The sequence below is a fragment of the Emiliania huxleyi genome, assembly GCF_000372725.1.
Source record: "Emiliania huxleyi CCMP1516 unplaced genomic scaffold EMIHUscaffold_37, whole genome shotgun sequence".
NCBI classification, from domain to species: domain Eukaryota; phylum Haptophyta; order Isochrysidales; family Noelaerhabdaceae; genus Emiliania; species Emiliania huxleyi.
The window spans coordinates 416,055-427,717 of NW_005199194.1; the positions used below are offsets into that span (position 1 = coordinate 416,055).

The 11,663-nt window shown below is 63.0% G+C and overlaps 8 protein-coding genes across 8 annotated transcripts; 5 read left to right on the forward strand and 3 right to left on the reverse strand.

Annotated features, from left to right (window-relative positions):
* Positions 1–404: 404 nt before the first annotated feature.
* EMIHUDRAFT_310662 (hypothetical protein) lies at positions 405–1,187 on the reverse strand (the record flags this gene model as incomplete). The annotated part of the gene is made up of 1 exon (XM_005771902.1): positions 405–1,187. One exon carries the CDS (start codon positions 1,185–1,187, stop codon positions 405–407), a length of 783 nt encoding a protein of 260 aa, XP_005771959.1.
* Positions 1,188–3,138: 1,951 nt separating this feature from the next.
* Positions 3,139–4,157, forward strand: EMIHUDRAFT_436084 (hypothetical protein). Its single transcript, XM_005771903.1, has 2 exons — positions 3,139–3,732; positions 3,814–4,157. The coding sequence occupies exons 1-2, from the start codon at positions 3,143–3,145 to the stop codon at positions 3,974–3,976; spliced, it is 753 nt and encodes a 250-aa protein (XP_005771960.1). The 5' UTR covers positions 3,139–3,142; the 3' UTR covers positions 3,977–4,157.
* Positions 4,158–4,466: 309 nt separating this feature from the next.
* Positions 4,467–6,184, reverse strand: EMIHUDRAFT_436089 (hypothetical protein). The gene has a single exon (XM_005771904.1). It carries the CDS (start codon positions 6,174–6,176, stop codon positions 4,725–4,727), a length of 1,452 nt encoding a protein of 483 aa, XP_005771961.1. The 5' UTR covers positions 6,177–6,184; the 3' UTR covers positions 4,467–4,724.
* A 471-nt stretch (positions 6,185–6,655) lies between these two features.
* Positions 6,656–7,050, forward strand: EMIHUDRAFT_209110 (hypothetical protein; the record flags this gene model as incomplete). The annotated part of the gene is made up of 2 exons (XM_005771905.1): positions 6,656–6,916; positions 6,973–7,050. 2 exons carry the CDS (start codon positions 6,656–6,658, stop codon positions 7,048–7,050), a joined length of 339 nt encoding a protein of 112 aa, XP_005771962.1.
* A 431-nt stretch (positions 7,051–7,481) lies between these two features.
* Positions 7,482–8,552, forward strand: EMIHUDRAFT_209111 (hypothetical protein; the record flags this gene model as incomplete). The annotated part of the gene is made up of 4 exons (XM_005771906.1): positions 7,482–7,696; positions 7,958–8,006; positions 8,075–8,133; positions 8,303–8,552. 4 exons carry the CDS (start codon positions 7,482–7,484, stop codon positions 8,550–8,552), a joined length of 573 nt encoding a protein of 190 aa, XP_005771963.1.
* A 710-nt stretch (positions 8,553–9,262) lies between these two features.
* On the forward strand, positions 9,263–10,134 carry EMIHUDRAFT_209112 (hypothetical protein; the record flags this gene model as incomplete). Its single annotated transcript, XM_005771907.1, has 3 exons — positions 9,263–9,464; positions 9,558–9,787; positions 10,084–10,134. The coding sequence occupies 3 exons, from the start codon at positions 9,263–9,265 to the stop codon at positions 10,132–10,134; spliced, it is 483 nt and encodes a 160-aa protein (XP_005771964.1).
* Positions 10,135–10,230: 96 nt separating this feature from the next.
* Positions 10,231–10,617, forward strand: EMIHUDRAFT_209113 (hypothetical protein; the record flags this gene model as incomplete). Its single annotated transcript, XM_005771908.1, has 2 exons — positions 10,231–10,237; positions 10,307–10,617. 2 exons carry the CDS (start codon positions 10,231–10,233, stop codon positions 10,615–10,617), a joined length of 318 nt encoding a protein of 105 aa, XP_005771965.1.
* Positions 10,618–10,811: 194 nt separating this feature from the next.
* Positions 10,812–11,663, reverse strand: EMIHUDRAFT_209114 (hypothetical protein; the record flags this gene model as incomplete). The annotated part of the gene is made up of 1 exon (XM_005771909.1): positions 10,812–11,663. One exon carries the CDS (start codon positions 11,661–11,663, stop codon positions 10,812–10,814), a length of 852 nt encoding a protein of 283 aa, XP_005771966.1.

Sequence of the window (11,663 nt, forward strand, 5' to 3'; positions counted from 1 at the left end):
CCTTCGTGGGTAGTGGGGTAGGAGGCGCGGGGCCGAGACGATGTGGCACTAGCGTGTTTCTTTCTTTGCTGCTATGCTTCCCTATATCCAATATCGGATCGGAGGGCGGCCCCACAGGCACTAGCCTCCCCGCAGGCTGCGCGGCCACATTGCACTCCCGGAGCGCGGAGGAGGGCGTACTCCAGCGAGGGTGCGTTCTTTTTGAGGAATTGAGCCATTGTGCACATTGAGGATTTTGGCAAAGGGAGGCACGTGGCGCATTTTGAAGAAATTTCTTCAACCTTGTGTCTAGTAAACATGCACGAGGTGCTGCAATGAACATCCCCCCAAGAGCACTGCGGCCATCCCAATGGCCACGCACCAATGGGGCACGCGCCGCCGGTGAGCGGCGTTCGCACACCACACTACGCGCTGGGCGCGGGTAGTTTGCACACGCACTTGTTCTCCGCCATGCAGCCAAGGTCCGTCTTACAGTACGAGCCCTCGCCGAAGGCCAGCTTGCACTCGCTGTCGGTGCGGCAGCTGCCGCTCGACGAGTCTCCGGCCAGCTGGTACTCGCCGATGCCGGCGTCAGGCATCGCCGGCCCGCCGAGAGCATCCACCTCAAACTTCTGCGACGCGCTGAGGATGGGCTGGCCCTGGTACTTGGGTCGCCCCCCCTTGGGGATGTGAGAGTAGCCCATTGGACATGTGGCCTGGCCGATGGAGTCGCCGTGCTCGGTCTGGGTCACCCCGTTGTTGAGGATGAGGCGGAACTGATTGGCGTACTGGTAGACCGCCTGGCGGACGCGATTGACGTAGCCGAGCGGCATGTGCTCCGCGATGGTGCGGTACGGCTGGAAGACGGTATTGTCGCAAAAGGTGTTGTAGTCGGGCACGGCCTGGAGCGGGAAGCTCAGCTCGAACACGTTGATCGACTCGGTGGGCCAGCGCTTCGTGGGGTTTTCGATGTCCTCCATGCACGCGTCATCCTGCAGCTGGATGTAGCCGCACATCTTGAACTCCTTTGCGCCCTTCGCCTCGAGCTTCTCGATCGTCTCGCGCAGGTTGGTGAGCTGGTAGTTGGGGTCCTCCCACGCGGCCGGGATCCTCCCCCTCGCGATATCAACCTTGGGATCCGGGTACACGTTCTGCACAAGCTTCTTCTCCGTCAGCTCGCCCGGGCAGGCCGCCCAATGCAGCTTCATGGCGCCGGGGCCGAGCCGCAGGGCCGACGCCGAGCCGTAGACGTACTCGAGCGGGTTCTGGTACGTGTCGGTCAGCTCGTCGAGGCGTGGGTCGGGGCGGCCGCCCAGCACGAAGCCGTTGTAGTAGTTGTCGACGTTGGCCGCGACGAAGATGTTTGCGGGCGGGTTCTTGGCGGATTCACAAGAAGCGGCGGTGCAATCAGGCCCGGCGGTGCTGAACGCACCGATGTGGTCTGTTGCTACTGAGTTCTTGCCGGTGCCGATTGCGACGTGTAGCAGGTCGATGTGCCCCTCCTCTTGCGCCGCGGTAAAGTCGAAGTCCCCAAACACGTGCTGCGCGTCCTTCGGCTGGTTGTACGCCGGGATGTCGGCGAGCTTGAGCTGGCAGTTGGACGCCTTTCCCTTGGCGCAGGCGGCGTCGTCGCTCTCAAAGTGCTTTGCCGCGTCCATCAACTTGAGCGCAAACCCGCGCACGCGCACGTCGTGCACGTCCTTGACGGTAAAATTCTTGTTGCCGCTCAGCCGTACGAGAGTGTCGAAGGTCGCGCCCGATTTGGCCAGCTTTGGGTCGAGCAGGCCGACACGCATGGCGTAGGGGATGAAGCCCGACTCGCCCTCCTGCTTGTTCGCGTCGTACAGCTCCCTGAGCGGACCGAAGGAGAACTTTGCGCCGAGGCAGGTCTGGCCCTTGCCGTGCATGCCCTTCATCACGCGGCTCGTGCGCTGACCCTGGTAGGACGAAAGCTGCGGCTGCATCGCCGCCGGGACCTGGTACTCGTAGGTCAGCGGCGGTGTCAGCGCAGCGCCCGGCTGGAGCGTCTTGGTGCGCGGGTTCGCGATGCTGTTGGTGCTCACGTTCGCGCACGGTCTGCAGTCGGAGTGATCCTCAATAACTTCGCAGCAGTTGAGGATACCGTTGTCCGCACGAAAGGTCGCCGGCTTGAGCATGCGCATCGCCATTGTCTTTGCGGTGATCTCAATGGTTGCAAGCTCGCCTGCGACGCCAAAGCCCATCTCCCGGCCGAGGTGCTTGGAGCACTGTGCATTCGGGAAGCTGACGCCCTGGGAGTTTGTTGCCGTTTGGGTGCCGAACCTCTTGTCGGCTCCGTACGACATGTAGAGTTGGTGAAGGCGCGGCGGGCACTTTGGGTTGGGTGCCGTCGCGGGGTTTGCGATGAATGGGTCGAATGACGGGGCATCGAGCGTGCAGCCAGCCTCTTGGATCAGCTTCAGATCGTCATAGAACTTGGCGCAGTCGACCGCAACCGGGAGGCCGAGTACATCATCGAGCGTGATCCCTTTCTTTAGCTCGCGCAGTTCCTCTAGCTTGCGCAGTTCCTTTAGCTTGCCCAGTTCCGAGTCCGTTGTGTCTCCGGAGCAGGACGCGTACTCGATGTCGCCTTCCTTGTAGCCGCAGTAGCGGCAGGACTTGATGCCACCGGCGTTGCATCCGACCTTAGCCGGACCAACTGAGGGGCACGACAGCGGATCGTACGTCGTGTACTGGCCAGGGTTCTTTGCCTTCTTCGACAGGCACGGTTCGACGACGTCGTTGAGGAGGGCAGCGCACGTCGTTGTTGCCACCGGCGACGAGCAGACTGTGGTGTTGCCGACGCGGTAGTCGTTGTCAGTGCAGGTGATGATGCTCCGGTCGATGGGCTGCGCGTCTAGCTGCCGGTGGAGCGGCGCGGCCTCGGAGAGCGCGAGGGAGGCGAGGAGGGCTGTCGTGAGCTTCATGTACGCAATCTTCTCGTCCTTTCGTCGGGCGCGCACTTCTCAATGATCGTGCGGACTCCTTGTCACGCCTTGGATTATTCGGTTTCCTTAGTTAAACAAAACTATTTCTCCCCGTAGCCTTTTAGGGTGGGAACGGATCGAGGCCCTCGCGCTAAATCCAGAAAAAGAAAGTGATCGACGCCGCCTTTGCCAGGCCGACGATGACGATGACCCGGACGATGACAACAGCGACGATGAGCGACAAGCTGCTGGCTCCGCTAGAGAAGTCTCGGGACGCGAGGACCGGCTGCCTGAAGAATGTCTGCCTCTTCCTTCTCTCGCTGTCCGTCCTCGTGCCGCTCGGGCTGGTGGCCAGCGCGGCCGTCGCGGGCCGGCCGCTTACCCACCAGGGCATGACGCAGCCGCTCAGCGGCCTCAACTTTGCACTCATGCGCTTCGCCCGCGACATCTCTCGTGCAAAGGCACGCCGGCGCCGCTTCAACCAGCGATACGCTCTGGTGCCGCTGCTGCTGGGGAAGGAGGAGCCGCTGCCGCTGGGCGACCCGGACAGCTGCGTCGGCTGCATCTCCTTCACGCGGGACGAGCTCGCAGAGTTTGACGGCCGGCCGCTCCCCGACGGCTCTCCGTCGCCGCTCTACCTGTCTGTCCTCGGTCGGGTGTACGACGTTAGCAGCGGCGGCGCCTTCTACGGGCCGGGCAAGTCGTACCACAAGCTGGTCGGCAAGGACGCCACTAGAGCCTTTTGCACCGGATGCCTCGCGCCCTCGTGCCTCATCTCGTCGACCGCCCACCTCTCCGAGACGCAGAGGCGCGGGGCCAGCTCATATCCCCGCGCGGCCCACCTCTCCCGCCGTCGGCGCTCAGCGCCTCTTCCCTCGCCGGGCCTCAGGCGCGAGGCGCATCGGTGGGTCGAGCTGTACGAGTGGCACGACAAGTACACCCTCGTCGGCCGTCTCCGCGAAGAGGCGGCCGACCCGGCGGAGGAGGAGATGGCGCTCTTCCACGCGCTCGAGGCGGAGCTCAGCGGCAACCACAGGCCGTTCGAGATGTGACATGTAGTGATGGGTGGGTTGGAAAAGCGGCGTCACAGATTTGCTAACTCCGCTGTGTGTGCTTGCAGTGTGCTCGGGCCCCGCCGCCCCGGCGCACGGTTGCTGTCTGTGTGTGCCCCCATGACGCACGTCTGCCAGTGCGGGGCCGACGCGTGTTTATAACACATACTCTGAGAGGGCCTCTGATCGCACCCGCCGCTCTCCTCTCGCACCTCGGCACCGGGCCGGCACGGGTCTTGAGTCATCATTGCGGCCGTGTTCCCATGGAGTTCCCATGTGTACAACGCTGTGCGGCGGCAGCTCACTACGTCGCGCCCGCGCGCGCGAGTGTCGCGAGGTCTGGGAGGACGCGACTCGCCTCTCGGGTCCGAGGTGTCTCTTCGAGAGGACGAGATGCCACATCAAGAACTAAATATTTTCGTGAGAGCCGGAAGTTGAACACTCCCATGGATCCGGATCTCTTCGCCCTTCATTTTGATTCAGGATCAGCTTTTCGGGCATTGACAGGGGCCCGATCTTGGAGCTAAGGTTGAGCTAAAGTTGCTTCTACTACTCTAAACTAGTGAGTACACACACCGGCAGCGGGCCAGCGGCACGAGACTCGACACACGAAATTCAGCAGTAGACATAGCAGGCAGCCATTTAGCATGGTGTGCGTCAAGAGCGCGTGGTAACAACGAGGCTCCAATCGCCAATGTCACAGCCACACCGCACTGCGCTGCTCCGGAGGGGACCGCTCACTGGTTTTTTACCACCACGGATTCGCGTAAGGGCACGACGTTTTCGACCCCTTTGGCATCGGCCCTGCCTCAAGTTTCTGCGTCAGGTCCCCGACTTTGAACATGTGATGGGAAAGAGCGCCAGTATACTTGGTAGGTAGCGCCAGGTCGTTCTCCTTTTTGATCGTGTAGGCGTCCACGATGTCCTTCAGCAGCAAGCGGTACTGCTCATGTTGCTTCTTGTTCGCCAGAATCGTTTCACGCCCGCACCCGTGTTTCCCCAGGTTGCAAGGATACTGATTGAGAGGGCGTGACACATTCTTGAGGGTTGTCTTTGAGGCCTCGCTGATGGCGAGGAAGCGATCGTAGTGCGTGTAGGCGTGAACATTTTCCTTATTCACATTGCTAGCGACGTCCTTCTTGTCAGCGATGTACTCCTCCGGCAGCACGCCCCTCGTCATCATGACATGCGCGCTCCCCATGATGCGAGCATCGGCGCCTTCGCCCTCGTACACGATTGCGAGAATGTTGCCCAGCGCGGTGGTCAGGTCCGTCACAGCCAAAAGGTTTTGCCCCGCGTGGTCCCCAAAGAGAGCCTGGCGGTGCCCATCCTTCGGCCACTGAATCTCCGATTTGAGCGCGATCAGGCCCTCCCACAGCGCATAGTAGAAGTCTGAGATGGAGGCGTACGCCCCTGCCTTCAGCCTGAGTTCACAGTCAGCGTCCTTTGGGCAGACCTCAACCTTCGGGCAGTGACCGCAGTCAGCAGCTGACCCAGGTGGCGACGGCGGGACTCCATACACAAAGCCCGGGTTCGTGTCCACCTTGTCGGGCGTCTCAATCGCGAGCATCGTAGCGATGACGGAGTCGAGCGCGCCAGAGCCCTCGTAGCCGAGCTCCTTGCTACTCAGCTTGACCGGCAGCGTGTCCAAGTATGCGCCGTTGGTGAAGTCTGGCTCTTTGAGCGCGCTCTCGAAGCTCGCGTTGGGAAGGCCGGCGGCGCTCGCCACGTTCAAGATCCAATTCAGGTGGTACATCTCGTCGATGAAAGTGGCGTGGATGAGTTCGTAGGGCGTGAAGGCGTTGGTGATGTTGACACGCGTGTTGGTCGTCGAGTTAAGGTACGCACCCTTGGCTTGAACCTTCACGACAGAGTTGCTATCGTAGCCTGGCTGGCCAACCATGACCTGCTGCGACTCGTGCAGAGAGTACCCTGCCGTTAGGTACAAGGGGATCGTGAAGAACTCGACCGCGATCGCGGCCTCCAAGTACTTGTGCAGGATCGGTAGGGTCCAGTTTGTGCTTCCAAACTGCTCGCACGGTCGCTCGGCGAAAGGAGAGTCGCTGCAGAGGAATTCGTTGTGCAGGCTGCACGTCACGTTCTGCGCGTTGGCAGGATCGGAGACACTTTCCGCGTAGAGCCACCCGGCCGCAGGCTGTAACAGGCGCGCGAGCAGGAAGGCGGCAGCGAGCGGAGGCATTGTGTATCGAGGCGGCGCGCGAGTTGGCGAGGCGAAATGGGTCCTGACAAGGTCGGTCCACGTCCTTATGAGATAATGATGTCACGCACTTTCGAGCATTTTTAGGGCAATTTCTCACATCCACGGCCTGGCCAGGGATGCTTCACAGATTGACACGCAATGTTGACACGCTCTTCGATTTTTTTTGGGAAGGTCGATAAACAGCCTCGCCAACTCGCGCGCTTGTCCTTCCCATTCCGACAAACCACAGAAGCGGCGAGATGCGGTGTGCGATTGTTATGATGCTCCTCGCTGCTTCGACACACGGCCTGGTTATCTCGAGGTCGCCTCAGCCAGCGACGGCACAGGAACTTCAACGGCGACGGCGGAGAAAGGCGAGACAGCATGCACAAGGCTTGCTTCGCACGGGCCTCTCCGTGTGCTTAGTCACCGCTGTTACATCGCAGGTGTCACGACTTCGCCTCCGGCCTCGGCCGTGCATGCACACGACAGAGTTGCTATCGCCGTGCGCCATCGCCGAACCGACTGTCGCCTCCGCCACCTCGCTACTCTCGCCGCCGGCGGAGGACATCAGCATCGAGTCGCCCCTGGACTGCGACTCGCTCATCGTGGCTGACGAGATCGAGGCATCAGAGCCGCTCGAAACTCCCTCGGCGAGCGCGGCCCTGCGCCCAAGGCCCTTGGCTTCCATAGATCACACTCCTCAAACCGCCTGCTCGCAGATGATTGACGACGACCCCGTCCTCCGCTCTACCTCTCCGACCCAGAAGGGTTCGACTCCCTCTTCGAGCGCCAGACTTCACGGGACGCCGACATGGCGGACGCTGTCGTGGACGCATGGATGGAGGCGGGCCGCTACAAACGCCGGCCCTAGCTCTAGCCGTAGTTCGCCAAATTCGATGTCTACTGATGTCTGTGTGCTAGTAAATGGGTAACGAAATACCAGGCTGCAAGCAAAATGCGCCCGCGAAGATGCCGACACGCTCACACCCGCCCACACACGCTAAAAATCTCTCTCACACACGCAGCTAGGGCGGGATCCGCGACTCGGAGAGAGAGGGCCCGGGCCAGAGCCCAGAGGTTCACCACACGACCGACGGGCGCGTAGGGACGACACCCCCGTAGATTGAGAATCTCTAGAGGAAAGAAAGAAAGAAAGAAAACAGACAACCCAAGGGAGGGATGGGAGGACGGCACGCCGCCACCACACAGGGATTTTAAGGAGAGGAGTGTGATGCGCTAGCCGTCTTTTCTTTTGAGCGCCTTGGGGTATTATCTTTTCTTTTTGTTCTGAGCACGGAGCACATGGCCAGCCGCCGCCGCTGGCCCGACGAGGAGGAGGCCACGCGCCTCGCTTCGCTGCTCGAGTGGCTGCAGTCCGCCGACCTCTACGTCGAGGCGGTGGCAGACACCGTCGCCGGCCCTCGCGGCTGGTGGGCCGCAGTGGCTGCGCTCGAGGCGTGGAAGGCGGCTTGCCGCCTGCGGCTGCTCGCGCTGCAGAACCACGGCTCGCTGATGCGGTCCATTGCCGACGAGCCGCCCGCCGCGGCTCCGTCGCGCCCACGGCCGCCGCCCTTCCAGTCGCCGTCGCAGCGGCCGGGGTGCCGCGCTGCCGTCCCGCCGCCGCCCGACGGCGGCTGCACGAGAGCCCGCCGTGCGAGGTGGTCACCGAGCGCCTCTCCCGCCCCGCCGCCCGCCCCGCCGCCCGCCCCGCCGCCCACCCCGCCGCCTGCAAGCCTCATCGACCAGCTCGCGGACGCGCTCGAGCTGCGGCTGGGCAGCGCCGCGCCGTCCGGGCTCGTGGGTGTGCTCATGGCGACGGGCGAGGCGGTGCACATCCTGCAGCCGCTCCTCCACCTCTCCCTCCGCCTCTCCGGGCTCGGCACGCGCGGCCGAAGGCGAGGGCCCGTGCGGAGGAGGAGGAGGCGAACGCCTTTGCGGGCCAGCAGTCCGCGACGTGTGCGGTGCCCTCCGTGTAGGCGCGGCGAGTGGACGGTGTGGCTCGCCGCCCTCGCCGTCGAGGGGTCGGCGTACCTCCTCTGCCGCCGCGCGGCGACGCTCGCGCGACGGGCGAGCCGCGGGGCGGGCGGCGCCTCGGCCGCTGGCTGCTCCGCTGCGGCCGGCAGCGCGTCGCCCGACAACGAGGAGGAGCTGCGCCACCGAAGGAGGCTGCTGCTGCAGCTGCTACTCCGGCCGCTCCTCCTCGGTGGGGTGCGCTCCCTCCTCCTCCGCCGGTACGCGAGGCGGCGGCGGCGCAACGACGACGACACGGCAGAGGAGGGGGAGGAGGCGCCGTCCGCGCTCGGCCGGCTGCTGGAGACGCTGGAGGGGATCGACGCCGTGCTGCCGCGCTTCTCCGCAGGTGGCTTTGGTTAGAGGTTGCTGTTATGCAGAAAGTGCATGCATGTATGAAAGCGAAGAACAGTCAGGCTCGGGCTGACACCGCCCGGAGAAAGTTACACTTGAGCAAAACAAAAACCTGAAAAAAAAACAAGAAAACCGCCGTCCGATGCCCTGCCTGCCGTCTGTTGCCGCCGCGCCGCCTTACCACCGACCCTTACCGTGCCGCGCCGCCTTTACACACACACCTTACCTCCTGCTCGACCGAGTTTGCGCTGAGAAGTGACCCGAGCCGCCGGGTGCCCCGCAGCGGCCTCGCTGGACCAAGAAGAACCGGTCCGCGAGTGCTCCGCAGCAACCTCGCTGAGCCAGGCCGTCGGCTCGCGAGGTGGGGTGCTAGTATGAGACCGACCCAGGTCGTAGTTCTCTTGCTCCAAGTGCTTGCGCTTCGGCGGTTAGAGAGAGAGATTTTTAGCAATACCTTTGTTGTTGCGGTTAGTGGTGCACTAACCTCCGAGAAACCCTTCGGGTCGCTCCTCATCGCAAACCCTGTCAGCAGAGTCCTCCTGCGGGAATGTACGTAATAAGAGCTACATACACTGAAAAGACGCTCCAGAAAACACCGCTCTCACAAGCACCTCACCCCACCCTCCGTCGTGAAAGGACGCTGCCTCCGCGGTGGGAAGGAGTCCGCGGCGGAGTCCCTGTGCTTGCCCGCAGCCGCACCGCCGTCTCGCCGCGGACATATGTGGGCGAATGTCAACGCCCAGTCCGTGCACCAGCAGAACGCCGTATCGCTGATGCAGGTTGACATGCTGCAGCTCGGCGTGCTGCAGACGCAGATGGACAACCTCTCCGTGCAGGCGACGCTGCTGATTGGCTTTGCCCTCAGCATGTGGGGCGGTGCGACGCTCAAGCCGCTGCTGGAGGACGACTCCCAGATCTGCAGTGCGCCGGACCCCTCTCACACCTAAAGAAAGCGCGAAGCCACATCACAGCACGCGCGTCCCTAACTGTTTTTTTGCACCCATGCGCCTGCAGTCTGGAAGACGTGGTATCACCTCGCCTTCGCCGCCGTCTTCTTTGTCACCATCGCGCTCTGCATCTCTTGCGGCGGCATCATCGTCTCGCTCGTCCTCTACATCAAGCAAGCGGCACAGGAGTCAGCGTTGCTTGTGAGCACTGGCGCGGCGGTGGCCAACACGCGCCGCCATCTCTCCTCCCTCAACCGCCTATTCGTCGTCTCGTACGCCTCCTTTGCCCTCTCCGCGGTGCTCGCTCATAGAATGGGCAGGGGCACGTCCGGAAAGAAGCACTTGCACCGCGCTCGGGCCACCGCACACGGAAGCACAGCGAGAGACAGCGAGAGCGGCAGGCGGGCAGGCGGCGGCGGCGGGCAGGGGAGGCCGGCGAGACGACGCCTCCCCCTCCCGCCAGGTGCTGCTCATCGTGCTGTACGTCGGCATGCCGGCGAGGCTTCCCACTCCGTACCCGGCACGCTCGAGAGGGAGCACATGAACGACCACACATGGGGACGGCGTCTCTTCACACCTCGAGCTGTGAGTAGGCGCTCGAGAGGGCGCACATGAACGACCACACATGGGGCACCGAGCCCTAGAAGGGGAACACGTATTCTTGTCTCCAAACCAGCACTCGAGAGGACGCGTACTCCGCCGCCTTCCGCCGCCTTCCACTGTAATCTCACTGTACTCCCATGCGTCGTCGCGGTGCGCCTGAATACGCTGCAATACCGCCTCCCCTCCCTGAGGTCCGCGTCTTTCACAAACTAGGCTCCGAGCTCGAGTCGCTCGTCACCCGCTTCGACGGCGTCCACACCATCACTTGCCTCGACCCGCGCAGCCCCGCGTCGCACTACAACCGGTTTGCGTACGGCGCCGCCATCGCCGCGACCAACACGCTCATCATCGTGTGCATGTCGGCGTGGGGGTACCGGCTGTACGCCGTCATCCGCCGCTCCTACATGCACGACGAGCTCCTCCACTGGTTCGTGGGCCAGCAGGCCGAGCAGAAGCGCCGGGCCGAACGCCTCTCCCGAGCGGTCCAGCTGCAGCGAGGCGTGACGTGCGACTCGACAGGCTGACGCCACCGCCTCCCACGAGTCTCCTCTCTCGGTGCGGTGTGTGTGCGCGGCGGTGTATGATGCATTGTACGAAGTACTAGGGTACACGGCTAGAACTGCGGATGTGCGCCCGTTATTTATGTGTTGCGTCCACTGGGACACCGCAGATATGAAAGTTGAAACGTACCCGATAGTTCGTGGCATCTCAAAGGCAATCAAAGGGTGACCTGTCGCCCTGGTGGCGAGATCGGCGGCATGTACGACCCCACCTCGCCGTGGTCGTGCACCCCTCTCCGCGAAAAGTTGTCGATAACGACGGTGAGGCCCTCGGGCGCCAGCATGATCTCGCGCTTCAGCCGGTCCGCCACCCCCATGTTGTCCATGCAAAACCAAAAGGTGACGCACGCACAGACAATGTTGAACGAGAACTCGAGCACGTGCGCTGGCTTCTCCCCCCAAGCCGGGTGATTGTAGATGACGAGCTGCGAGGCGGCCACACACAATGAGACGACGGCCGCGCCCGCCAGCAGTCTGCCGCCCGCCCGGTCCTGCACCCGCAGGATGGCGCAGACAACCAGCGACTCTGCACCCGCCAGGAAGAGCTCGTTTGTGTACTCAATCTCGTGGGCAATCGTCTCGTAGCGGTGTAGGTTGACGATCACGAGGAGCGCAGCGACGCAGGTGCTGCCGACGCTAAAGAATACGAGCACCTTGAGCAGGATCTGCGAGGCGTACTGCCGCTCTGGCGCGCACACAACAGACAGGACCGTCACCAAAGCAAAGCTAAACGCCGAGATGAACTCGATCCTGTGGAACAAGACGGTCTCTGCGTGGTCGCGGTGCGGCGTCGCGACTGTGATCAGGCAAACAATTTGGGTGCCAAGGAATGTGGCCGAGAGCAGCGAGAGGAGGAGGTTGCTGTTGGAGATGGCACGCAGCTCCGAGAGCCTTGCGAGCACTAGCACATTTGTGTCTCGCCGCAGCGGCTGGCAGTGCTCGGACCCAGGGAGGAGACAGCAGGTTTGCCTTCGCGTTGCGTCTACCGCGTGGCCGTGTTCGTGGTCCAT

What these genes read in the sequence shown, in the direction of transcription:
- EMIHUDRAFT_436089 (XM_005771904.1), bottom strand. Translation starts at nt 6,176, where the DNA reads ATGCCTCCGCTCGCTGCCGCCTTCCTGCTCGCGCGCCTGTTACAGCCT.
- EMIHUDRAFT_436084 (XM_005771903.1), top strand. Translation starts at nt 3,143, where the DNA reads ATGACAACAGCGACGATGAGCGACAAGCTGCTGGCTCCGCTAGAGAAG. An exon ending in CACCTCTCCGAGACGCAGAG is followed by an intron (nt 3,733 to 3,813) that starts GCGCGGGGCCAG and finishes GCCGGGCCTCAG; the next exon opens with GCGCGAGGCGCATCGGTGGG.